Source organism: Kogia breviceps, chromosome 8 (genome assembly GCF_026419965.1).
Source record: "Kogia breviceps isolate mKogBre1 chromosome 8, mKogBre1 haplotype 1, whole genome shotgun sequence".
Lineage (NCBI taxonomy): Eukaryota > Metazoa > Chordata > Mammalia > Artiodactyla > Physeteridae > Kogia > Kogia breviceps.
Window position 1 is genome coordinate 13,696,493 of NC_081317.1, and position 27,604 is coordinate 13,724,096.

Consider the following 27,604-nt stretch of genomic DNA (forward strand, 5'->3'; position numbering starts at 1 on the left):
TAACCTCTCTGTGTTTGTTCCCTTGTCTGTAAAATATGGAAAAGGAGATATTTCTCTCTTGCTCTAAGATCCTGTGGTGAGAAGAATTAGAAGAGTTTGGGCATGGAATGAAGGCAGTTGGGCATTTTAAAACTAAGCAAGTAGTTAGGTAACTTTTTATAACAAATGTAATCATTAAAATTAGAATTATGTGTATCTTCCAATTATAATGGCATGTGTTTCTACCTGTGATTACAATTAATGCCTATGTTTTAGGCAATACATTTTGATGGGTGTTGTAAATAATTCTCAAGCAAAGTTTAGAATGGCTCTAGGCAGTTCTTAATGATAGCAATGCCTATTCACTTCCATCGTATATAATATATGTAGTATAGGGATATTCCATGTTCTGGATGATTAGAAATCATCCAGGATGATTTCTAATAAACACTTGAGTATTACCTAAATTACAGAGTTGTCATTTTTAATAGTATATATTGTTCCTTTGTGTAAATATATCATAATTATTTAGCAGTTTCCATATTATGCATATTCAGGTTGTTTCTATTTTTAAGAATATTTTTGTTTGCATTATTTTTCCCCTTGAATTATGTATTTGGGGCAGAAGCCTCAGAGTAGAATCACCAGATCCAGACGTATGAATGATTTTCTAGCTCCTCTTAAGTGTCGTTTCCAGATATATTGGATTGATGCTGTGCCCACAGCAAAGTCTAAAGTAACCTGCTTCTCCCACAGAGTCCTACCAGACTCAGTTTTAATATTTTTAATAATTAAGAGAGGTATGATTTCTCAATATTGTTTTTTTTTAATTTTTTTAATTTTTTTAAATTTTTATTTATTTATTTATTTTTTCGGTACACGGGCCTCTCACTGTTGTGGCCTCTCCCGTTGCGGAGCACAGGCTCAGCGGCCATGGCTCACGGGCCCAGGCGCTCTGCGGCATGTGGGATCTTCCCGGACCGGGGCACGAACCTGTGTCCCCTGCATCGGCAGGCAGACTCTCAACCACTGCGCCACCAGGGAAGCCCCTCAATATTGTTTTTAAATGGCGTTTCTTTATTCATTGAGGATGTACATTTTCTCACGTGGTGACAGTCTCTGAAATGCTAGACACTTTGTCAGTTTTATGAAATAAACATTAAATTTAAGGCATTTCATGGTTTTGTTTGTTTGCCGTCCTGAAATTACTCCGTGCTTACATTATTTTCCCTGTCCTATAAAAAGCCTGATTACTGGAACAGCATCATCTGTTCTTTTATACTTTGATGTACTTTCCCAGCTGTGGTGATGGCTTTTCAATATCCTTTTCACGTCATGATCACCGGTGGCTAATTTTTTTTTAAAGATTAAGATGCCATATTGCCTTTGAGCTTGGCATTTATTCACACTTGGGTCAATACTGGCAGAACCAATTCCAGCGTGGTTTTTTTTTTTTTTTTTTTTTTTAACTTCTTGTTAAACTTCGCATTTAAAATGCCATAAAACCTGTTACTTGGCACAGAAGTAAATGGAATACCTTCACTGAATTCCTTAACTACCTGGACAGTTAATATCTGCAGATAACTGTGGACCCAACCCTGCATTTTAAGATTATTCTCCAGGTGGGTCTATATGCTATGTTACTTTTAGTATGATTAAACTCACCAGGTTTGCATATGGAAAATTATGCTTTGTTTATTGAAAATGATCCAAAGCATTAGTTTAAAGCAGCATTCCTGGGACTGTTACTAGTGAGAAGTACTTGTTAATAGAATTAAACGTGTGTCTGTATCACTTGGTTACCTAAGAGCTTGTGTTTTCACTGTGGTTGAATTGGGAAATTCTGAATTTGGCAATAAATTTACAGTGACTCTCAGTTTAGCCCTTAAGCAAGCAATAAAACAGTATTACCAAAAAGATCGATAATGCTAAAAATTAACATGGTATGGATTGAATGAGGTAGTTATTCTGCTTATTTCTGAAATGGTAAGAAAGGAAACTGCTGTGCTTTGTGCTGTTCAGTAGGTATTTATTTATAAAATGCCTACTGTGTGACAGACTGTGTGAGGGCATGCATAGCTGAATTAGAGCAGTTCTTTCCTCAGAGAATGTACACACTGGGATCAGGAAGGTAACCTGATTAAGTAAAAGTCTCCGTGTGAACTGTGGCTAATAAAAAAACACTGAAGTGGACAGCTGCTGCTCCACCGTAGTAAACTATTGCCATGTGGGATTCAGGCTCAGAGTTGTCAGATCTGACTTTTCAAGAGAAGCCCCAAGTCTAAATTTTTGTGAAATATCCTTGTTTTTTAAAAAGTATTAATTTTTAAGTATTATTCAGAATTTTAAAATATTGTGTTTGGGTCATATTCAACCTGTAAGTGGCTGTATTGTGACCTCTGGCTTATAGTCGAATGGGAAAAACGAGAGCTATAAAAGAGGTACGATCAAATGATATGTTTAACTAGGCTTACTGTGATGAACATTTCACAGTATATACGTATATCAAATCATTACATTACACACCTGGAATTAATATAATGTGGTATGTCAATTATATCTTAATTAAAAGAGAGACCAACCAAAACAGTGATACTATTGAATTGTATGAGGGAATAAAATTATATAGTTGTTCAGAAGAAGGAATGATTTCTTCCATTTGGGAAAGTAGAGCAGTGTTTATGTTGGGTCTTGAAGAATGTATCGATTTTTGGAGAGTTGAGATACACAGGGCTTTCCAATAGGAATATCAGCGTTCGAGAGGGCCAAGCATGGAGGGTGAAAATAAAGAAAACCCATATTGGCTGAAATCTTAGAATATAATTAGGGAGAGACTCCTAGAGTATAATCTGAAGATATAGGCTTGGGCTGTGTTTTCACAAGCCTGGAATGCCAGGAACATGTATTTGGACAGTTTTCTATAAACTATGAAAGATTTTTGAGCAGAAAAAGGGCCGAGTTCAGAGCTTTCCATTTCAGATAAACTAGTGTTTCTTGTTTCTGTCAGACCCAGGTCCTCTTTTGATGACATATTTTACAGTATTCTATCATGAAGTAAAAATCATGGAAGTAACTTATCTATAATTACACATTTAAAAAATCAATATAATACCCAAACTTTGATCCAGAGGAGAAATAAGAGGACTGTGATTTAAAGTAATACATATTGAACACGTGCTCAAGCATGGCTTAGAAGGTGGTAAAGTAATCAGATGTTTACACCTATGTGTACTATTGTGAACATGACAGCTGTGAATGTAGAATGTTGTGTTCGTGTCACAGATACCATCTGTGACGCCATCTTTTCAAATGGTGAAAGATTCTTAGCAGAGTTCCCAGGAAAGTACGTCTTTCCTCAATTTATCTGGTAGTTACACTCATAGAAAATTAGGTATACAGTTAAACTGCTAATACTCTTTGTAAAACAGATTTTAGGCTCAGTCAGATAACTAAGATTTTCACTTACAAATATCTGGCAGAACCTTATGGAATGTCAAACAGAATACACATTCTTTTTGTGCTCTGCAAACATTGCAGGATGTCCAGCATTCCTGGACTCTGCCCAGTAGATGCCAGTAATGTCCTCTCACTGTGACAGAGAAGCCACCCTAGAAATTTCTGAAGTGTTCCCCCTAGGAGATGATACTAATTCTTTTGATACCCTTTGACATAGACACATCTTGTGCTTCCAATTTAAATTACTAGTCTTGCAGTTTAGATGAGCTTAAATTGGTCTCGATACAGGATAGTAAGGGTAGAGATCTTTAAAAGTAGCAGTTGCAGAGAAGAGCAGCTATTGCAATAGAATTGACAGGATTTGGCAATGAATTGGGTATGTGGTAAGGAATAGGGAGATTTCAAAAATGGCTGAAGGCTTCTAGCTGCGTGTATAACTGGGAAGATAGTAGTAGTAGTAAAAGAATAGAAAATGAAAGGATAAATTCAAGAGGATAGATGGAATTCAGTTTGGGATGAACTGAGTTCGGTTGGATGTCTAAGTGGAGATTCCCACGGTATCTGGAAATGCGGGGTGAGAGCTTTGGAGAGAGCTCAGGGCTAGAGAGGATGATTTAGGAGTTAGTCACATCACAGCTATTGCGGTGAGTGACATTTTAAAAGGAGATGGAGAGAGGAGACGATAGAGCATAGGGGGGATCCTTTGAGTGTGTACTCAGAGAAAGGGGAGCAGTAAAGAAACAAGGGTAGTGAAGAGAGTTTCAAGAAGGAGAATGAAAGTTGCCTGACTTGGAGAGGCACTGGTAAATGTTTATTCAGTTGGTTAACAGAGTCAAATAACTCAGAGGGGTGGTTTGAGAGCTGAGATCTGATTCTACCAGTTAAATATTTAAACTTAACTTGATAAGATAGCTTACTCTATTTGGGTTACGGCTCATTTTTCTGCTTACTTTTGTTACATTACCCATCTCTGTAATTTTTATAGCAAAGATTGTTTTCACCCTGTTTTCTGAATTGAGAGGGCTTTTTCCCCCTTTTATATAATGAAAAATAGTCTACATTTAGTCCCCTTTCACTTTCCTCTACACTGTATCATTTACAACCTCTTTACCCAACCTGATTGTTTTCTGATGTTTATTAGGGTATAAACCTGAATGGCCTAATGTTTTCATATATAAACTAGTTTAAATAATTAATTTAGATAATCTCCTTCCCTTTTTTTAATCAGATTGTGGTAAAGTATATATGATTTATCATTTTAACCATTTTAAGTGCGTTGTGTGCAGACATCACCACCATCCATCTCCAGAACTTTTAGCATCTTCCCAAACTGAAACTACTCATTAATCACTGACACCCTATTCCCTCCTCCGCAGCCCCTGGCAACCACCATTCTACTTTCTGTCTCTGAATTTGACTACTCTAGGTACCTCATGGGTAGAATCTTACAGTGTTTGTTCTTTTGTGACTGACTGAATTTCACTTAGCATAATGTCTCCATGGTTCCTGCATGTTGTCACGTATGTCAGAATTTCCTTCCTTCTTAAGGCTGAATAATCTTTGTATGTATAGGCCACGTTTTCTTTATCCTCCCTCCTAGTTTATAACTGGCCTTCCTGCTTCCAGTTTTGCTCCCCTTCAAACCATTTTCTTTGATGCAGCCATAGTGATCTTTCAGAAATGCAGATAAGGTCATAGTTAAACATTCTCTTGACCGAGTTCTGCAGCCTGACCTTGCCCCTATTTCCCAGTCATACCGAACTGTTATCAGTGTCCATGTTTTAGGCAATGCATTTTGACAAGCATTGTAAATAATTCCTTGGTAGTTTTTAGAATGGATTCAAGTAGTTCTTTATGAGTCGACCCCAATGCCTATTCACATATATTTATGTAATATATAGAGATATTTAATAGGTGCTTTAATAGTTAAATCCCAGCGATTGGTAAACCACGAACTGCAGGGGCTGGATCCAGCAGAGTGGAGTAATTACCACAGAGACTCTAGGACTCAAAAAGCCTAGTGTATTTACTGTCTAGTCTTTCACAGAAATTTTGGCTGAGCTCTGGCATATACTGCTTTTTTCGGTTGGGGAGAGGGTGCTGATTAGTTTATTCATCCTTTAGATTTCAACTAGTTAATACCTGAAAGTTTGGGGGTTTTTTTAAGCCATGAAATTCCTTCTTCCAACAGTCCTACACCACAGCCCAGCTTAACAGCAGAGCAGAGGATATAGCTGTGGAGTCAGTCGCTCCATCTCCTGAGGCGTGTTCGTGGAACACCTCGATGTTGAGGAGCACAATTGTAAACTCAGCAGAGCTTCATCTGGGGTGCTTTCTCCTTTTATCCCCCCCTTGTATTTGCTATGGGCTTATTGTACTGAATTATTATTGTTTGTTTAGCCTTTTTGTCTTCCTAGGAAGACTAAGCAACATAGAGCAAGAGCCCTGCCTGACACACAAGTTCTCTAAATATGCGTTGAATGAATGAATGATTGAGACCCTGGCTGAACACTGGCAATAAATCAGAACCAAGCTCAGATAGGCTCTGAAATGATTTATTTTCCTGCTTTGCTTCCTAGAAATATAGTCACAAAGTGCTGACTGGACCAAAAAGCTGAGAGGACCTTAAAGATTATCTAGACCTGTGCTGTCCAGTGTGGTAGCCACTCAACACGTATGGCTTTTGAGCGCTTGAGATACGGCTAGTTCAAACTGAGATGTGAAATAGGAAGTACTCACTGGATTTTGAAGACTTAGAATGTAAACTATTTCATTAATTTGTATATTGATTACATGTTAGATGATAATATTTTTGGCATACTGAGTTAAAAATATTAAATTATTTTCCCTGTTTTGTACTTTTTAAAATAAATTTATTTATTTTTGGCTGCGTTGGGTCTTCATTGCTGCGCGTGGGCTTTCTCTAGTTGTGGCGAGCGGGGGCTACTCTTCATTGCGATGTGTGGGCTTCTCATTCGGTGGCTTCTCTTGTTGCAGAGCATGGGCTCTAGGCTCACAGGTTTCAGTAGTTGTGGCATGTGGGCTCAGTAGTTTTGGCTTGCGGGCTCTAGAGTGCAGGCTCAGTAGTTGTGGCGCACAGGCTTAGCTGCTCTGCACCATGTGGGATCTTCCCAGAGCAGGGCTCGAACCCATGTCCCCTGCATTGGCAGGCAGATTCTTAACCACTGTGCCACCAGGGAAGTCCCCCTTTTTTTGTACTTTTTAAAGTAGATATTAGAAAAATTTAAATTGTGTATGTGTCTTGCCTTATATTTCTATTGGACGGTATTGTTCTAGATCATTGGTTCTCAATGCATTGCTAATACATTAGAATCACCTGGCAAGCTTTTACAGTAATTAGATCCTACCTCAGATGTTCTAAGTTAGAATCTCTGAAGATAGGGCCCTGCACGTGTGTTTTGATAAAGCTCCGCAGATGATTCTGATGCCTCATATGCCCATTGAGAACCACCAGCCAAATCTCGTCTTTCATTTTATAGAGAGGGAAACTGAATCCTTAAATAGTAAAATAATAACAAATATAGTCTTCATTTCAGTATGCTCTCATAGGGTTTGCCCCAGTTGAAATTCATACTCTGCCTCTTTCATAACTGATAGCTATTTTTCCATTGTCTGAAACAGTGGCTCTTGATCAACTGTTAAAGGTGGCATTGTGGCTAACTTTATTTAGTCATTTAAGCTTTTAGAAAATTGATCAGTTGGTGCTTTTCCAAGATACCATGTCCTTATTGCAGGGACTACATTTTTGTAGCTTCAGAATGTTTTTTTGTCAGTTCTTTTTTTTTTTTTTTTTTTTTTTTTTTGGCTGTGCTGTGCAGCATGCAGGATCTTAGCTCCCTGATGAGGGATCAAACCTGTTCCCCCCTCAGTGGAAGTGCAGAGAGTCCTAACCACCGGACCGCCAGGGAATTCCCTCTTGGTCTTTTTAAAATTTTTTCGGTACGCGGGCCTCTCGTTGTGGCCTCTCCCGTTGCGGAGCGCAGGCTCAGCAGCCATGGCTCATGGGCCTAGCCGTTCCGTGGCATGTGGGATCTTCCCGGACCAGGGCACAAACCCGTGTCCCCTGCATCGGCAGGCGGACTCTCAGCCACTGCGCCACCAGGGAAGCCCTGTCAATTCTTATTCTTACTTTTATACAGGTAAATTGTGAGACATGAGTTCATCGTTAGGATTTTAAATGTGATTAAGACAAAGTCCTGAATTGTCACCATAATCAGAATAATATTTTCATCAGAGGCAGAAGTAAAACCTACCCTCTTTTCTGCAGAATCTTAAGAGGCTTTACAAGCTTTTTGTTGAGTTGTTGTGAACGTCTGAGAATCATTTATGTCTAGTTTTCTTTGAAGTTCCTTCACATATTTCAAGATGGCTCAAGAAATTAGCAGTTAGCCTTTGCAGAAGTTAACCAGCGATTGGAGGCTTACTATGATTTGCCTTAGAGTAGAACATGTTCCAGCAGACAACTTTACTGTTCAACATTCTTTATTTGTTCAGAATTGTTGGGTATTGGACAGGCATGCAAGTGTACACATCCAGTCGTAGGTGGTACCCACCATTTTAAGCTTAAATCAGAGAGCTCATGATAGCCAAAGATTTGGGAAAATTTACAAGTGGAAGCAAGGGGTGCTTTAGTCTAACACCATGCTATAACCTGGAAAGTTAAGGGAAAAGGACTAAACCAAAAGGCTTGGATTCAGTCCCAGGGCTGTTAACAGTATTCTGGTGACCCAGAGCAAGTTGTGTCACTGTCTGCATGCTTTGGTTTTCCCAGCTGTTAAGTGAGAGTGCTAGAGGAGGTGACTGTTAAGCTTCTCCTTTAAGAATACCATGGTTTGGGGAATTGATTTTCCTTCTTTAGTGTTTGTTTTCTTACTAACCTCCTTGTTTTTCTCTTGAAGGGTCAGATGACTTGTCTGCAAAACTATGGGATGTGAGCACAGGGCAGTGTGTTTATGGCATCCAGACCCACACGTGTGCAGTGGTGAAGTTTGATGAGCAGAAGCTTGTGACAGGCTCCTTTGACAACACTGTGGCCTGCTGGGAATGGAGTTCCGGAGCCAGGACCCAGCACTTCCGGGGGCACACGGGGGCGGGTGGGTTGCCTTTCTTCAAGGGTTTCAACAGCTACTTTACCCTCATTCCTTAAAGCCAGGAGCCAAGAATGTGATCCCTTTTTTGGTTTTGTTTTTTAACTTAACCTGTCTTTCTCCCAGTTTCTTTCTCAGTCACTACAGTTAATCCCTTTATTCAAGTTATTCTTTTTTGGACTTTTCCCCCTAATTTTGCTTTTCCTTGGCCCATTTTTTAACTCTTATGTCCTTTATACCTTTATGCTAGGAGAGGCAGTTCTTCTTTTCCCCTGTTTCATTTATATCCTATTGAACAGTCAGCCTCCCCTGTTTTGATCGGATTCCATACCTCCAAATCGAGTAAGTGCTACACTTGTAAAATCAGTCCACTTTATTTGTAGAATTAGGACTGGAAATCACTTGGAGTGACTATACAGATTACATCAAATTGGAGCTTGGTTGACAATAATTTTACAGCAGCCTTAGTTTGTAAAAAACTGGTCATTTGAACATAACCTTCAGAGCTGTGCTTCTCCCTCTGCTTCATCGTATTTTGGAGCTCTGTGCAGAAATCATGTTGATGTAGTTCCCAGCCTCTTGTGCAGCTGCTCCCTTCTTCCTTTCTGCCCTTTACCCACTGCATTAGCCCCTGAGAATCATAGTCTATGCTCCTGAGACACTTATGAGCAGCCTTCCTGGACTCCCTAAACAGGTTGAGTTTCTCTGCTGTACGTTTCCCAATACATGTGTAACACTTATATCAATACAAGTACGTATGATAACCTTGTTTCCCCACCAACCTGTCAGCTCCAGAAGGACAGGGGTCCTGCCTGTCTTATTCACGCTTAGGTCCTGAATTCCTTGCACCGTACCTGGTACTCAGTAATTCTGTAATGTAAACCTAGCTGTTTTATGGCAAAAACCCAAGTCCCCCCCCATTTTGTTTGTCATCCTGTACATTTTTCTTCAGTCTTCTCTGCTACCACTTGTTTATTGTAGAAATTAATATTTTGAAGATATATGATTTAACATGGAACTTATATATCAAACTGAGTGTAATGTTCCACAGTGTCCAGGGTTGTACATTGACTTCCAGGTGATTTTATACCTGGTCAACTTTGAGAGCCCTGTTCGAAAAAATTTCCTCTTGCTGTTCCCTGGACATTGCTGTGGCTTTACCTAACTCCATGCCTTTGCTGTTCCCTCTACCTGCAGTATTCTCTTTCTTGATAAATTCTACTCATCCTTCAGGGCCCATCTCCAATATCACCTCTTCCCTGAAGTCCTCCCTGATACCCCTGGGCAGAGTTAGTCATTCTCCTTGGTGTTTCCCTAGCAAGAGGTAAACATTTATTTTTTTTTTTTTTTTTGACTTCCTCTTCCACCCCTCACTTAGTCTGAGTTCCTTAAAGAAAAGAGCGGTGTCTTCATCTCTGGGTCCCCAGTGTTCCTTTAGAGCTTGGCAGGCATTTAAAAACAAATATTTGAGTACTTGCTATACTCAGGCACTGTTTTAGGTGCTGGGGATAGAGCTCTAAAGAAAATCAGACAGTTTGAGAGAATGGCTCAGTCTGACCTTTAAGATCTTTTGTTTTTCTCATTACACTGGCTTTTCTTGAGTATGGGTACTGTTTTGCAGCTTATACTCTTAACATTTTACCTTACTGCAGTAAATAGTACAAATATGAATAGGTCCACCTATGTTCTGTTTTTCCTGCATAGGCTAGATAAGTTATGTGTAGTATCAGGCAGGCAGTCCTGAGAAGAAATGCCATTATTTCCCACACTGGTTTACCTCTCACTCTGAACCTAGTACAAGTATAAGAGATTGTACTATTCCAGGACCTTTTCATCCTTAGAATTACAAGCTATGATAATAACAAGAATTTTGAAATGGATATATTTTTTAGCATAAAATTGCTAGTTGAGAAAGCATCATTCCTACAGTAGTTCTGGTTGAGAAATTATACAGTTGGGCAGCTAGGGAGAGTAAATGTAATTGAACTCTACTATGAAAGACCCACAGGCAAAGGCGTATTTTAACTTTGTGTGTGTTGTATATACTAGTGTTTAGCGTTGACTACAATGATGAACTGGACATCTTGGTGAGCGGCTCTGCAGACTTCACTGTGAAAGTATGGGCTTTATCTGCCGGGACATGCCTGAACACACTCACCGGGCACACAGAATGGGTCACCAAGGTAGGAAGACTCACAGAAGAAGTGTTGACATCAGTCTTGCTGAGGGTGGGGGAGCTGGATGGGATGCAGGATGGTAGATGCTGCCTCATGAGTGGTAGCTGAGTTATAAGATGGGATAGATACAACCACAAAGCATGATGGTGTATAACAGTGACCAGCATGTAAAAGACACTCAGTAAATAGTTTAATGAATGAGTGACTTATGGACATGGAAAGATGCCCACAATATATTAGGTGGGTAGGGGGAGCAAATAAAACAAGTTACATACAAAAAACTATGTAGAGTAGGACGACAGTTTCTAAATGTGTTTTTGCACTAAAATGTTCAAGATGATTATTTCTTGTGGAATTGAGTACTTTTTCCCCTTTAGGATAAGCATATTTTTAAATCAGAAAAGTAATTTTCATTTTAAAAAAGAAAATGCTTGCAAGAAGTGGAAGAAAAATGGACAGTCTTTTTAAAAGAACATTGTGCTGGTTTCTAGCCATTTTTATTCAACATATAATTGAAAGTCCTAGACAGAGCAGAAAAGGGAAAAAAAGGGATCCATGTTGGAAAGGAAGAGGTAAAACTGTCAGTATTTGCAGATGCATGATATTTTGATGACTCCACCAGAAAACTGTTAGAACTTGTAAACTACGTGTAAAGTTGCAAGATGTAAAATCTGTACACAAAAATCTGTTGCCTTTCTGTACACTAATAATGAACTATCAGAAAGAGAAATAAAACAGTCCCATTTACAGTTGCATCAAAAAGAATAAAATACCTAGGAATAAGTTTAACCAGTACATAACAGAAAGACCTGTATATTGAAAACTGCAAGGCATTAATGAAGGGAATTGAAGTAGACACAAATAAATGGAAAGGTATTTCGTGCTCATGGATTGGAACAATCGGTATTGTTCAAATGTCCATACTACCCAAAGCAATCTACAGATTCAGTGCAATCCCTATCAAAATTCCAATGGCATTTTTCAAGGAAATAAGACAAATAATCCTAAAATTTGTATGGAACCACAAAAAAACTCAAAAAGCCAAAGCAATCTTGAAAAAGCACAAAGCTGAAGGCATCATGCTTTCAAACTATATGATAAAGATATAGTAGTTAAAACTATGGTATTGGCGGAACAGAATAGATAGCCCAGAAATAAACCCACGTATATATGGTCAATTCATTTATGACAAAGGAGCCAAGAATATACAATGGGGAAAGGGCAGTCTCTTCAATAAATGGTGTTGGGAAAACTGAACAGCCACATACAAAAGAATGAAACTCAACCACTGTCTTACACCATACATAAAAATTAACTCAAAATTGAGTAAAGATTTGAACTTCTTAACACCTGAAATCATAAAACTTAAGACTAGAAGAAGACATAGTAAGCATCTTCACATAGATTTTGGCAATGATTTTTTGAATCTGACACCAAAAGCAACAAAAGCAAAAATAAATAAGTGGGACTACACCATACTAAAAAGCTTCTGCACAGCAAAAGAAACTTAACAAAATTAAGAGGTAACCTACTGAATGGGAGAAAATATTTGCAAATTAAATATCAGATTGGGGCTAATATCCAAAATAGATAAGTAACTCCTACAACTCAATAGCAAAAAGCAAACAATCTGATTAAAAAATGGGCAGAAGATCTGAACATTTTTCCAAAGAAGACATACAGATGATAAATGAAAACAACAACTAACAAGTAAATGAAAAGATGTTTAACATAATTAATCATCAGGGAACTGCAAATCAAAACCACAATGAGGGACTTCCATGGTGGTCCAATGGTTAAGACTCTGCGCTCCCAATGCAGGAGGTCCAGGTTTGATCCCTGGTCAGGGAACTAGGTCCTGCATGCTGCAACTATAAAAAAGATCCCACATGCTGCAACAGAGATCCCACATGTGGCAATGAAGATCCCACATGCCACAACTAAGACCCAGCACAGCCAACTAAATAAATAAATATTAGGGGGAAAAAACCCACAGTGAGATATCATGTCATACTAGTTAGAATGACTGTTATCAAAAAGACAAATAACAAGTGTTCGTGAGATTGTGGAGAAAAGGGAACCTTTGTTCACTTTTAGGGGAATGTAAATTGATGCAGCCACTATGGAAAACAGTTCGGAAGTTCCTCAAAGGATGAAAAATAGAACTTACACATGATCCAGCAATTCTGCTTCTGGGTATTTATCCAAAGAAATTGAAAACACTAACTCAGAAAGAAACATGCACCCCCATGTTCAGTGCAGCGTTATAATACAATAGCCAAGATATGGAAACAACCAAAGTGTCCATAGATGGATGAAGGGGTATATGTATTGAAATACTATTTAGCCGTAAAAAAAGAATGAAATCTTGCCATATGTGACAAATGGATGGACCTCAAGGGCATTATACCAAGTGAAGTAAGACAAAAAAGAGGCGAATACCATACAATCTCTCTTACATGTGGACTCTACAGGGGAAAAAAAAAAAGCCAAGCTCATAGATACAGAGAACAGATTGGTGGTTGCCAGAGACAGGGGGTGGGATGTGGGGAGTGGGAGAAATGGGTGGACAGTGTTTTTTGGTTTTTTAGTTTAAATGTGAAGAAAGGGAAGGAGGAAGGAGGAGAAAATAATGCTCGCAAGAAGTGAAACAAAAATGTACAGGATCTTTAGGGCTTCCCTGGTGGCGCAGTGGTTGAGAGTCCGCCTGCCGATGCAGGGGACACGGGTTCGTGCCCCGGTCCGGGAAGATCCCACATGCCACAGAGCAGCTGGGCCTGTGAGCCATGGCTGCTGAGCCTGCGCATTCGGAGCCTGTGCTCCGCAACGGGAGAGGCCACAGCAGTAAGAGGCCCGCATACCGCAAAAAAAAAAAAAAAAAAAAATACAGGATCTTTAGAAGAATGTTGTGATGTCTTCTAGTTTTCAAAAAAACGATTGCTGTGAGGATCAGAAGACATGTAAAAAGTGGAAATGCCATGCAGAAACACTTTTCTTGAGCTTATCATGCTATTCTGTGAGGGGGTAAGGATGCAGGAGTGAGCAAAACAGACCCAGGCTTGATGCGAATGTTAGTCTAGTAGGAGGAATAGTTATTAGTAATTTCACAAGTTCACAAATTGTGTTAAGTGCTATGGGGAGGAAAAGTGCAGGGTCTAATTCAGTTCGATTCAGGGAAAGCTTTTAGAGAAGGGGCCGAAGGTGAAGAATAAATGGGAGGTAACTGTGTAAATGGAGTGTTTCAGAGGGTGCCATATGTGCACAGGCCCTGGGGTGGGTAAGAGCCTAGAACATTTGATTAGCTGATGCCCTGGAAAGCCAGCAGAGCTGTGCTGCAGTTGGGGGAGGTGTGGGAGAGGGGCCATCATGTACGCTTTACTAGACCTCATTAAGGATTCTGGATTATTGTAAGTATAGTAGAAAGCAATTGATGAGTTCTGAACAAGAGTCTGGTGTGATTCATGTTTTGTTTTGTTTTTTTTTTTTGCGGTACGCGGGCCTCTCACTGTTGTGGCCTCTCCCGTTGCGGAGCACAGGCTCCGCACGCGCAGGCTCAGTGGCCATGGCTCACGGGCCCAGCCGCTCCGCGGCATGTGGGATCTTCCCGGATCGGGGCACGAATCCGTGTCCCCTGCATCGGCAGGCGGACTCTCAACCACTACGCCACCAGGAAGCCCTGATTCATGTTTTAAGAAGATAACTGGTGGGCTTCCTGGTGGCGCAGTGGTTGAGAGTCCGCCTGCCGATGCAGGGGACACGGGTTTGAACCCCGGTCTGGGAAGATCCCACATGCAGCGGAGCAACTAGGTCCATGAGCCACAACTTGAGCCTGTGCATCTGGAGCCTGTGTTCCGCAAGAGGCCATGAGAGTGAGAGGCCCACGCACCGCAATGAAGAGTGGCCCCCGCTTGCTGCAACTAGAGAAAGCCCTCGCACAGAAACGAAGACCCAACACAGCCAAAAATAAGTAAATTAATAAATTAATTAAAAAGCAAGTTTAGGGGCTTCCCTGGTGGCACAGTGGTTGAGAGTCCACCTGCCGATGCAGGGGACACGGGCTCGTGTCCCGGTCTAGGAGAATCCCACATGCCGCGGAGTGGCTGGGCCCGTGAGCCAGGGACGCTGGGCCTGCGTGTCCGGAGCCTGTGCTCCACAACAGGATAGACCACAACAGTGAGAGGCCCGCATACCGGGGTGGGGGGGGGAGCAAGTTTAAAAAGATAACTGCTGAGTGAAAAATGGGTTACAGTGGGGCACAAGTGGATGCAGGGTGGCCAGTTAGGCTTTTGCAGTAGTCTAAGCAAAAGAGACCCATGGCTTGGACTTGGGTGGCAATAAAAAAAGAGAAGGGCATACATGGAGGATGTGTCTTTAAGGTAAAGCCAACTGAACTTACACATGGGGAACAAAGAAGAAAGAATCCGATGGCTAGTGGGTTTTCGACTGGGTGGGTGATTGTGTGAGAAGACCAGTAATACCACGAACTGTACACTTAAAAATGGTTAAGATTCTACATTTTATGTGTATTTTACCACAATAAAAACATTGGGAAAAAACTGTACTGGGTGCATTCAATTTTAAATAGAAAAGTTATATAAGACAAGTTGGTGTTATGTTAAAAACAGTGGACTTGGGTCCAGGACACTGACTGAGATGTCTTAGATAAGTTACTCTTCCCTTCAGGACCTGAGTTTCATCATCTGCTAAATATTCCTGTGAGTACTAAATGAGATGATGGGACAGAACCCAGCAAGGTGCCTGGCACTCAGTAGCAGGTCTGTCAGTTTTATTTGAATCTGCAACCCAGGCTTCTGAATGAGTGAGCCTGGCCTCCCCTCTCACTTTATGCTGATTTATTCCTAAAATAACCAGAAGCTGGTGTTTACAGATTATCCCACATGCTAATGGAATGTTAGCTTCTATTACATCATTATTTTCATTGCTTTATTTCATTTTCACTAGCATTATTTGAGATAATAGGTGCCCCATCCCCTTTTTTGTTTGTTTGTTTGTTTTGAGGTATGCGGGCCTCTCACTGTTGTGGCCTCTCCCATTACAGAGCACAGGCTCCGGACGCACAGGCTCAGCGGCCATGGCTCACGGGCCCAGCCGCTCCGCGGCAGGTGGGATCTTCCCAGACCAGGGCACGAACCCGTGTCCCCTGCAATCGGCAGGCGGACTCCCAACCACTGCGCCACCAGGGAAGCCCCATCCCCTATTTTAAAGATGAGGAAACTGAGAGACGAAGAGGTCAGAAGGTCCTGCCCAAGGTTGCAGAGTCAACATGACAGATTCTGGTCCCAAGTCGAGTGCTTTTCCCTTTATGATGCACATGCTTATGAAAACAGGTCATTTGTATCTATTATGTGAATGGACTTTTTTCTTTCCTATCCTTCACATTTTTTATGAAGTCACGTTTTATAATTTTTTTGTTGTTGGTGGGTTTTTTTTGTTTGTTTGTTTGTTTTTTTGTGATACGCGGGCCTCTCACTGTTGTAGCCTCTCCCATTGCGGAGCACCGGCTCCGGACGCGCAGGCTTAGTGGCCATGGGTCACGGGGCCTAGCTGCTCCGCGGCATGTGGGATCTTCCCGGACCAGGGCACGAGCCCGTGTCCCCTGCATTGGCAGGTGGACTCTCAACCACTGCGCCACCAGGGAAGCCCAGGTTTTATAATTTTTAAAGTCAGTCCTAATGTTTGCTTCCAGACTAAAGCTAAGAGTAAATGCCAACATTAGAAACTTTTAGGTCTTGCTAATAATCTAAAAAATCTGGTAATAGTAAAACTCTTAGTAAAGGTTAACTTGTGTTATAGTTAACATAGAGTTATAGATTACTCACCATATCATTTTGAGCTCTTTTTCATATTTTAATTAAAAGAGATAGGAACAGTACTAAAAGGATCTTTCTGTAACATGGATATTTATTATTTCTAGGTGGTCTTGCAAAAGTGCAAAGTCAAGTCTCTCTTGCACAGCCCTGGAGACTACATCCTCTTAAGTGCAGACAAATATGAGATCAAGGTGAGGGTTTTTTCCTCCATTAATTTGCCTTATGAAAGAGTGTGGCACAGAAGGAATATTTCAAGGGAGGAAGGAATGTCTTTAAGCCCTCTTAAACCCACTGGAAAGAGAATTGTTCATTTTCCTTGTTCTAGGCAGTTTCTAACTCTGATTTGTAAATGAAGGGGAAAAAAATCCACAGAAATTTATCTTTGATGCCTTCTTACCTTTTCTTAAGACATATATCTCCTGCTCTCCTCAGTTCTTAGATCTAAAGTATGAAAACATAAACATTTACGTGTATAGTAATAATAGCAATTTGCAAAAAAGTTTACAGAACACTCTTACATGTATTTTTATTGCATCTTTTAAACTGTTCCATATGGTAGGCACTAACCATCTTCACCGCAGGAACTGAGGTTCAAAGAGGTTAAATATTTTACCCAAGATTACACAACACATATGTGCCAAATCAGAACTTGAACCCATGCTTCAGCTGTAAAACCTGTGGTCTCTCCAGTGTACTCACTTTGTATTTGACATCAGCAAACACAAGCCACATTGTTTAAGGACAAGCTTTTCTATGGTGATGTGATCTCTCATCTTTCCTAATTTTCTCTTATCTGTAGATTTGGCCAATTGGGAGAGAAATTAACTGTAAGTGCTTAAAGACGTTGTCTGTCTCTGAGGATAGAAGTATCTGCCTGCAGCCAAGACTTCATTTTGATGGCAAATACATTGTCTGTAGTTCGGCACTGGGTCTCTACCAGTGGGACTTTGCCAGTTATGATATTCTCAGGTAATATTCCCTTGGACCTTTACTTTTAACAGTCTGTTGCAGTTTAATAGTAAAGACAACACTAAATGTTTCCATAAACCAGTTAGTAACTTACTTTGGGGAAATGTTTACTCCATCAGTTGTGTGCTGAAAATCTCACATATAAAAATGTTTTGAAGGCAGTAATTAAATTAGAAAGAGTTATATGTTAGAATGTAGAGGGTCTAGATTCTAAGTTCTCTTCTTACTCTGAGTTACTTCCACTTTAAGAATTTCTGAATTCCCCTTCCAGCTTCTCTAGAAAATGAAGAGTTTGTATGAAAAGATCATTCAGATCTCCTCTAGTTCTAATAGTTTAAGTTCTTCCTGGTCAGTTGAAATTCTGTGTTGAGGGATTGAGTGGCTTTCCGCTGACTAGCAGAAAGACAGAGAAACTTGGAGAAAGTTACAACCTGCAGAGTTTCTTTCCAAAGAAAGAGATAGAGGTCTGTAGACAAATAATTTTGTGATTCACTGTATATCATAGACCCCTCTTGGAGACTGGCAGTATCTGTTAGCATACTGGAGGCTGATGGAAGTCAGTGACAATATCGTGATTAAGAGAACCTACTTTGGTGATAAATAAACCTTGGTTTAAGAGACCTAGTTCTCTTTCTTATGAGCTGTGTGATTTTATGTAAGTTTCTTAATCTTTCTGTGTCTGAATTGTCTCACCTGTAAAGTAAAGGTTAAATGAAATGCCTGTAATGAGGACCTAGCAGAGGACCTGACAGGTTTTTATTACTAATAGGTGTGAGAAGTCCTACATAAAGAAACCTGTTTTAATTTGTTTAACCTACTGTACCTCACATGTATTGTGCACAGAGCCCTTGTTTTGAGGAGCACATGTTAACAGCTCACAGAATTAGTGTTCCATAGCATGCTTCAGGAAGTGCTGGCCTGGGGACAGAAACTGAACATTTCCTTCATTGTTTTTATGCATGACTGTTTGAGGTCAACTTGTATGGGATCTGATCCTACTAGCCAGCAGGACTTTGGTGGGCCCAGTCTCTCTGGTCATAAAGTTACAACCTCATTTATGTCTTCCTGGAGTTAGACCTACATTTCTAACCAGTTAGATTTCCAAGCTGTCAGAATAATTTCTAGAAATGATTGACAATACATTTTGACAAAAAAAGACTGGAACAGATGCCAGAAAACATTAGTCCAACCTCTTCATTTTATAGATGGGGAAACTGAAGCTGAGAGAGGATAAGGGCCTTGCCCAGTATCCCACAGCTCACCCTAGTCCAGCATCCATCCATCCATCCATCCGTGGTTGGATCATCGGGCAGGCATATGCTTAAGGAACCAGCAAGCCAGAGAGAAGGAACTTTTGAAAGAATTTAATTCTTTGCAAAGTAAGGAATTGAAGTACATTTGACCATGGGCTCCGCACCCACAGATTCAACCAACTGAGGATCGAAAATATTTTTTTTTAGAAATGTCCAGAAAGTTCCAAAAAGCAAAACTTGAATTTGCCGTGCACCAGCAACTATTTACATAGCATTTGCATTGTATTAGATGTAAGTAATCTAGAGATGGTTTGAAGTATATGGGAGGATGTGTGTAGGTTATATGCAGATACTACACCATTTTATACAAAGGACTTGAGCATCCATGCATTTTGTTATCCAAGGGGGTCCTGGAACCAGTTCCCCGTAGACATGACCTTAGTCACTGTGGGAAAATCAGATCTTTGATAGTTGAATATTTTTGTTTTGAATTAAAATTTGGGAGAGAGGGGTGAAGAGGCGAGGTGGAATAAAGGTATTGTAATCTGATTAATGCTTAGAGTTTGAGAGTCTCTAAAGGTTTAATTTGATCCTGTATTCGCGTGTGTGCTTCTTACTCAGAATGGCATATAGAGTCCAGAGTCCCAGATGAAAGTTCTGGTAATTTTTTTTTTTTTTTTTTGCGGTATGCGGGCCTCTCACTGTTGTGGCCTCTCCGGTTGCGGAGCACAGGCTCCAGACACGCAGGCTCAGTGGCCATGGCTCATGGGCCTAGCCACTCCGCAGCATGTGGGATCTTCCCGGACCGGGGCATGAACCTGTGTCCCCTGCATCGGCAGGCGGACTCCCAACCACTGCGCCACCACGGAAGCCCTACTTTTTGATGTTCCGATGTACTAGCTGTAACCAATAAACCTGCAAGATTGTTTGCTGCTAGCAAGTACTAAGTTCAGATTTTTTTTTTTTTTGAAAAGGGGCTATTTTATCTCTTGCTTTTTTCCCTCAAACATGAATATAATAGCCTCTTTTTGAAATCTTGGTACAAATCCTGTGGCCTCAGTTGCCAGAACCAGGTTGCATTCTGTAAGCTTTGATGCTAGTTGAAAAGAAAGCACAAATAGTAGCATGTTGCTCCATAAAGCTAAGTTATGGTGCAATCCCTTGAGCTAGGTTATCTCAGTACAGCAGGTGGGGTTTTGTAGGTTTAAGGGCCCAGAGTGCACAGCAGGGATGTCTGTTTACAGTTCTAAAGTAATCAAAGTAGAAGGTGCTGTGAGCCTGTCAGGACCTGTGTTTTGTCCTGTAGCACATTTGTGCTGGGGTCTTTGGAATCAGCTAAACTTCCTCAGGCTTAAGTCCTGTCCCCTAGCCACTCTGTTTTCCAAGTTTCTGGTCATTTTCTGCTTGCGTTGATGATATGGGACTTACTAGACTTTCCTGCTGCTTTCCCCAGTTTCCTTTGGCTCTCTCTTACAGGAATTTGTATTTTCCCATGCTTACTGCACCACTGCTCTAGTCATTAGCAGATACTTATTTATTTAACCTGTGTGTTAGGCACTGTGTGTACACTGGGAACCAGCAGAGATACTTACCAAACTTGTGGAAATGACTAACCAGGGAAGGCTGACGTTAAACAGCTGACTACATGCAGGTGTTTTCATGGTTGGGATAAGAGCAACATGGTTCAGGGTACTTTGAGACCCTGCCTAGTTTGAGGAGTAAAGGAAAGCTTCTTTGAGGAGGAGATTCGGACCGAGCTCTAAAGGATGAGTAGATGCATTTCACTAAGCGCGGGGGGCGAGAGCACAGCAGCGAGGAGCATTGTAGATGCGAGGGCAGTCTCCTGAAAGGCCCTGAGACGCCGGAGCCCGGTGCCTTTCAGTGACTGAAGGAAGGCCAGAGTGGCAGACGTACATGCAGTAGAGAACCGCTGAAGGGTTTAAAAGTTTAAAATGTGATAGGATTAGATTTTAGTGTGAGGTTAACTGATTGGAAGGGGCCAAGGGCAGATGTGAGGGCACCCATTGAAAACTCTTGGTAGCAGTGCAAGCAAAGGTGATGTCATGAGTCAGAGTTGGGGCAGTTCAGGTAGTAGTGAATAAATTAAAGGAAAGTTTAGGAGGTAAAATCAGTAGATCTTGGTGATTGGATTTGTGGTTTGAGATTTGCATGGTTGCCATGTTTCCTAGCTTGAGCAGCTGGGTGAATGAGCAAGCAAGGAAAAGAAGAAGGGGAACAGGTTAAGAATGTTGTTTTGGACTGGTTGAGTGTGAGGAACAGGTCTTATTCTTCACTGCTAAATCCCCTCCCTTCCTGATACCAGACTAAAATCTGCTCCTTTGTAATGGTCTTTCCCTTTGACCTTCGTTCTCTCTGCTAGAGCGCCTAATGCCTGGCCTCTCCACGCATCCTTCACTATTGAAAGGTGATGATCGTGTATAGCTTCCCTGTCCGTGTATAGCTTCCCTGTCCCTGCCACTTTGCCTTCTCCCCGCCTCAAGCTCATGTTCTTCAGCTGTTCCTTGATTGTCCTGGTTACCAGGCCCTGTCCCTTCTGGTTGACCTCTTGGACATACACTAGTTGGTAGTGTCTTTGTTAAGATGTAGGATAAACTGGAGTCTCACCTAGGCTCAAATATATTGTCACAGCAAAATTTGTATATCCCTTGTCTTATAGCTCTTTTCCTAGTGCCTCCAAAGAGGACATCAACTTTTCGCCTTACTAAATGTGCAAATAAGAGAGGCGGAGGGTTTGGTTTTGTTTTGTTTTGTTTCATTTGTGTTCCTGTTTGGCAGGGTCCCTCCCACTTTCTGCCTTTGTCGTCAGTGTTTTAGGAACTGCCAACCTGAGAAGGTTAAGGCTGTCCTCCCAACTCTCCCAGTTTTCTCTAACTTATTATCAATCTATTAATAAATGTTTCTGAATTATTGGGGGGAACATTATATTTTCAGCCTCTGTTGTTCTTAGAGAGGAACCTGTGTTTGCTACGTGCCCAGTAGAGAAGCACTGAGTCTGAGTCACTTGGTTTTTAGTCTTTGTTCTGCGCTTGGGAAGGTTCCCCTAGGCCAGTACCATCGGCCCTCGATATCCGTGTGTTCTGCATCCATGGATATGGAGGGCCAGCTGTACTACGCCATTTTATGTAAGGGACTGGAGCATCCTTGGATTTGGGTATCTGAGGGCGTCCAGGAACCAATCCCTTTGGATAACAAGGGATGACTGTATAGTAGTTTTTACCTAGTGGTAAGAGTTGAGTGTTACCCTCTCGTTCTGACTGGTGACTAACTAGTTGTGAATCCTTAGCCAAATTATTTACCCTGGCTGTACTGCAGTTTTCATATCTTAGAAGTGAGAGTATTAAACGAGATAATCTGTAAGATCCTTTCCAGCTTAGATGGGCATTTTGTACTTTTATAAATATTCATCTCCTTATATGCCTATGTTATATTATGAAGGGTTCTTCTCCCTGGCCTTTTTTCTAAAGGAGGGTGAGCTTTTTGTCCTCATATTTTCCTTTTTATAAAAATGTTTCATTTAATTCTAAATTTGCTTGAATTCTGCATTGGTTTTAAATGTCTCCAGAAAAGATTACAGTAGCATAAACAGAAGCACAGCTGTCTTCTGGTTCATGTTTATTAACTCTCATCCTTGTAGGGTCATCAAGACTCCTGAGGTAGCAAACTTGGCCTTGCTTGGCTTTGGAGATATCTTTGCCCTGCTGTTTGACAACCGCTACCTGTATATCATGGACTTGCGGACAGAGAGCCTGATTAGCCGCTGGCCTCTCCCAGAGTATAGGAAATCCAAGAGAGGCTCCAGCTTCCTGGCAGGCGAAGCGTCCTGGCTGAATGGACTGGATGGGCACAATGACACGGGCTTGGTCTTTGCCACCAGCATGCCTGACCACAGTATTCACCTGGTGTTGTGGAAGGAGCACGGCTGATGCCGCGAGCTGCACCGCTGACTGACTTTGGGCGCCGGGGCTGCAGATTTTGAGTGCAACCTCTGTGGCAGCCGACTGCATGAACCAAAGTTCTCACCTAATGGTATCATCACGCAGTGCACAATCATTTATCTCTGTTTGCCAGGGGGCCAGGGCTCGGGGTGGGGGAGGGCTCATTTTGTTGACATACACTGCAGCATGCTGATGGGGTGCACCATTGACTTCATTCGTACTTAGTCATGTTGGTCAGTATAAGAGGCTGCACTTGGGGTTCATCTTTCTTGAATATTGGTTTTAAGTAAAGATATTTAAATGGCTCATTAACCTGCTAATTGGTTGCCTATAAAAACACATTCAGTCTATTATTAAAGCTTTTTACCATTGCCTTTTTCTCTTTTGAAGTTGAAGCAAAGGTGCTATGATGTTGTTACAGCAACTTTTCTCACATGGGGCTTAGCTTTTATAACAACCCGTGTTATAAAGACCACCAGGTTCTGTGACATTCATACTCTCCACCAAATACCAGTTCTAAAGAAAAGTTGTCTTCCAGTGCAAATCCAGTTCTATAAATTGATTGGTTTATAACACGTTCTAAACCCTAGTTCTTGGCAGAGTGAGGGTGGGCCCTGTCCGAGATGTGAGGAGGTTATGTAGTTTTTGTTTCTAGGTGGAGCAGGCTGGTCCTTGGTCCCCCACAGCACAGAGGTGACTGCACAGAGGTGACATGGTACAGGAGGAGAACACTGAGCTGGCGGATTGAAGACTGGCTCTGTTACCTAGGAACCCTGCACCCCAGGCATATACTTCTCTGGTCCCCGTTTCCCCTGTCTGTATAGCTAGTTGTTAGGCTGTCACTTGGTTTCTAAGATGCCTTCTGGTCCTGTGTCTGCTGAGGTGTGCAGAAGTTGATATTTCAGTTTTGTCTGATTGCTGATTCATTGCTTCTTTAGGTTTGGAGATAATATATAAATGAAATCACTGATAGACGGTTGTCACCTATAAGGAAATCCAAATGTACAAAAAAGAATGGATAAGAGGGAATGTAGAAAATGTTACATGTTCCACTTTAAAAATGTAAGTGATTGGTGGAAGAAATGCTGAGAGCAGCTGTGGTCCTCTAGAGAGGCAGTGTGCTATATTAGAAAGAAAGATCTCTGACCCTGACTTTCGTCCTCCTTTGCCTCTAACTTGATGTGTAGCCTCAGGCAGGTTAAGTCTCTGTTGGAAATGAAGGAGTTGCCCTAGATTAAGGTTCGCAAAGCCACACGCCCAGGGGAGCCACGCAGATAAACATAAATGAGTGCAGCATGCTGCGTAGGATGAGGCCGCACCAGGGGAAGCTTATCTGGCAGGGCAGTTATGGAGCCCTAAGTGTTAGGCAGAAACAAGTCCCGTGTTTGGCAGGTCTTCTGATTTTTCAGGAGGTAGAACTCCAGAATTGTATTAGTAATTCCCTAATTTTAAAAATGTTGACAGCAACTCGAAGATCCTTCAAGATGTAGTGGGCTAAGCAAAGCATGTCTGCGGGCCACCAGTTTGTATTCTCCACCCTCTGCCTCCTGTAAATGAGATAATGCCGGCCGTGGGACTGTTGTAACGCGACTGTCACAAACACGGGGGAGCAAGTCGAGGGAGCAACTAGTAGGAAGGATTCAGCTCTTCCCCGTTGTGTTACAGAGGAGTGAGGGGGGGCATTTCATTCACAGACCGACAGGAAACCAGTTTGAAGATGAACTTAACGGGAACCTGAGTGAGAGCCTTTGCCTGGGAGTATGAGGTATTCATTCTTCTTCTTACCTCTGATATAAAGCACATCCGTTTTTCAGGTAGGAAAAGGGTTGCTGGCAGAGCTGAGACTGATTCAAAGTACAGTGGGGACACAGCTCTCCCAGAATCCTATCAGCCTAGAGCCTGACAGTGGACCTCTGAATGCTGCAAAGTTAGGGTTTCAGAGAATTTTGATGTTTGGTTTCAAGGACGGGTTTAGTTAATATCCATGTTGAGGCTCTGAGGGAATTATATAAAAGAACAATTGTCTTTCTCCGTTCCCCAGATCCATTTCACATTGAGTTCTGTGTGTGGGCTCTGCTCGGTCCTTCAAGAGGTGGAACCAGATTAGAAGCTGGAATCTATTTTGCAGGAACCTCAGGAGGCTTTGGGCCATGATAAGGGTAAACAACTTAACTCCTTTTCATCTAGCCAGAACAAAAGAACTGAGATTACTGATTTAATGACCATCCCTGCTCCCACCTCGCTGTCAGATATATTCAGTAGCTTCAAAGACCAAGCGATTATAACTACAGTCATTTGTGGGAAAAATTATTTGAAAGTGACAAACCTGAAACCTGTATGGCATGTTCCATATCAGTTTTCAGAGGTGAATACCAAAGTTAGCATCAAGGTAGTACAGCTGATTTTGACAGCAGTGCTTGGAGTCCTAAATTTGATCCTCCTCACAGAGGTCTTTGTTTCACCTGAGCATTTTATTTAATTGCTTTATGGATGCTAGCTTTATTCATAGTATTGTCAGCTTTTATACAAATGGAAAACTTATCCTTTAAAAAGAAATAAAGCAAGGTGGGGAGTCAGTGAGAACAGTGGGTAGTGGGTAACTCAGTCTCCCTTCATGGAGTTAGAGGCCTCTCTTCCCTACGCACTGACTTCTGCTTCCTTAGCTCAGAGGCAAGGGATTTGCCTTTGCCTCTTTTGTGAATATTCTCATTTCTGAAAAATTCTTAATCATAAGCAGATAGACTCCATCTTTCTTTATGAGTGTTGGATTTCTTGAGTGGCCCTGGTGTGGTAGAAGGAGGGCTTCTTACCTCTCCGGTTTGTGTAGGGAACCATAACAACTTCAGGCTCCGGGGGAGGATGGGGTCCAGGAGAGCTGAGCGAGTGTGGTTTTAGCAGACTTTGTTCCCATTCCAAAGGAAGCTAGTTTCCTCCAGCCAGCCCCATTATTTGAAGTAATAAGTATTGTCAAACCTGACCTCTTAGACCTATCAGAGGAGTAGGAAGAAAGACTTCCTCCAGGACAGGGGCTAGACTTTGAAGACGTTCCACAGGAAGTACACGTGTTTGAATAGCTTTTAAATGGAAGATGGAGAATATTGCTATTTTAAGCTGTGTACTTCATTTTTCATAGTTTAAAATTAATCTGTGCTGGCCACTAAAAATGCTCAGTAAAATGTGAATGAGGATTATGTAATCATTCTAGTATTTGCTCTCAGGAGAATGGTTACTGCTCTGCATTTGTAAATCTTAGGGAGAAAAGAAATACTTCTGGAAGCAGTATTAACGTTAGACATGAAGAATTTGTTTCTGTTAGGTGAGGCGTTTCAACCAAACAGAAGTAGCTAAGGAGAGTAGAGCCTGGCTTTACACGTTGCTTTGGCCACACCCGGCCAACTCCTTGAAGCCGTGACTGTTGCCCTGGCTTCTTGGGAGCCTAGAGGTGAATCTTGCCATCGTCCCTCTTCTAGTTCTCCGTGCCTCCTCCTTGTCTGGACCTCTACTGGGCCTTGGTGTCTGAACCACTTGCCATCCTCTGTAGGGAAGTGTGTAGTCAGTTTGCTGCCCTAGGATGCAGCCTGGGCCAGGGCACACTGTGACCTTTGCCTTTAGGGCCATAGAGTTGTCAGTATAGGGGAGAGGCACCTTAGGTCTGTCCCCTTGACACAGCCTTCCTACCTGGTTATGCTGGTGCTTGCCAAGATACTTAAGACAACCAAGACACGCGCGAATTCTGCAGTCCCCAGATAGGATGTCTGATGGAGAGAACAGGTTAGCATTCTTGACAGAAATGCCTACCAGCCATCTTTGGCAGTGTCCTGAACCATAGCTCCCTGTACTTACTCTAGGAAAGTGAATTTCTTTCAGGATAAATCCTCACATGGATTACTGGGTAGTCTTTGTATCACTCCCTTCAGCCTAACCAGGCTGAATGATCATGCTTGGTGCAAAAAGGTGTTTTGCTGTCAAGTTGTTTCAGTGCGTTTCCAGTCTCCCCCAGAATGGTATAGTTGCTTAAAGCTAGTACTACAGTCTTGACCAGTGTAAACATACACAATTATTGCAGCTTAAAGAATCCAGCTACTTCTCTTCATGAATATGCTCAAATAAAAATGTGTTTTTCTATATTTAAACCTGGCAAATAATGAATTCAGATGATGAAAGCTCACAATTGTTTGGTGTCCATATACTCACATTGTGAACATATTTCACTCACTTAGACTTAGTACTCTTGTTGAGAATGCTCAGGTTGAAAAAGGCTGGCCTCACCAAACCAACATCTGTGGCAACATGGAACTTAAGTTTCACTTATTCGATGTATGTTGTGATCTAGGGGGAATGAAGTGAAGTTTATATTTTAACTGTCTGTGGGGTGGGGTGGGGGGGGTTGCTTAAGCAAATAGTGGAGTGATTGTGGAACAAGATGTCTCTATAAGACGAGAAGTTATTTTCATGCATCGTAGAAGCATTCTTCTACCTGTGAGTGATTGTGCTAACTGTAAATCATTTATATCTATACATTAAAAGCAGGTTCCCTTGATTAGGCAACATTTGGTTAGCCAAGCCCAAGTTATTGTTTGTACTTGAAAGAAATAAAGCTGCATTTCCTTAAAAATTACATTCTGTAGTTAAGACTATTTTCTTGCTTTCTTCCCCCAACTAATTCCAAGGAAACTTTTCAAAAGCGAGTGTTTTAGAATGCATCTTTATAAGTGAACTGCCCCTTGAGTGATCTAAAGTGACTCTGTTCTTCTACTGTTTCTGCATGTTCTAGAATGTAAGTCTAACAATGTAACAATTTCTGAATGAGATCCAAGAGGGAAAACAATAAATTTAAAAGTAAAATGCAAGGAAGGATTTTGGTGGCCTTCCTGA

The 27,604-nt window shown here is 41.5% G+C and overlaps 1 protein-coding gene across 4 annotated transcripts in view; it reads left to right on the plus strand.

Moving 5' to 3' along the window:
• Window positions 1-27,347, plus strand: part of FBXW2 (F-box and WD repeat domain containing 2) — a 33,735-nt gene extending 6,388 nt beyond the window's left edge. For all 4 annotated transcript variants that reach the window (XM_067040868.1, XM_059073107.2, XM_059073105.2 and 1 more), the window contains exons 4-8: window positions 8,355-8,549; window positions 10,593-10,726; window positions 16,656-16,742; window positions 17,351-17,520; window positions 22,429-27,347. In XM_067040868.1, the coding sequence (XP_066896969.1) occupies window positions 8,355-8,549; window positions 10,593-10,726; window positions 16,656-16,742; window positions 17,351-17,520; window positions 22,429-22,717 (875 nt within the window). In that variant the 3' untranslated portion in view covers window positions 22,718-27,347. The remainder of the gene's footprint in view (window positions 1-8,354; window positions 8,550-10,592; window positions 10,727-16,655; window positions 16,743-17,350; window positions 17,521-22,428) is intronic.
• Window positions 27,348-27,604: the final 257 nt, after the last annotated feature.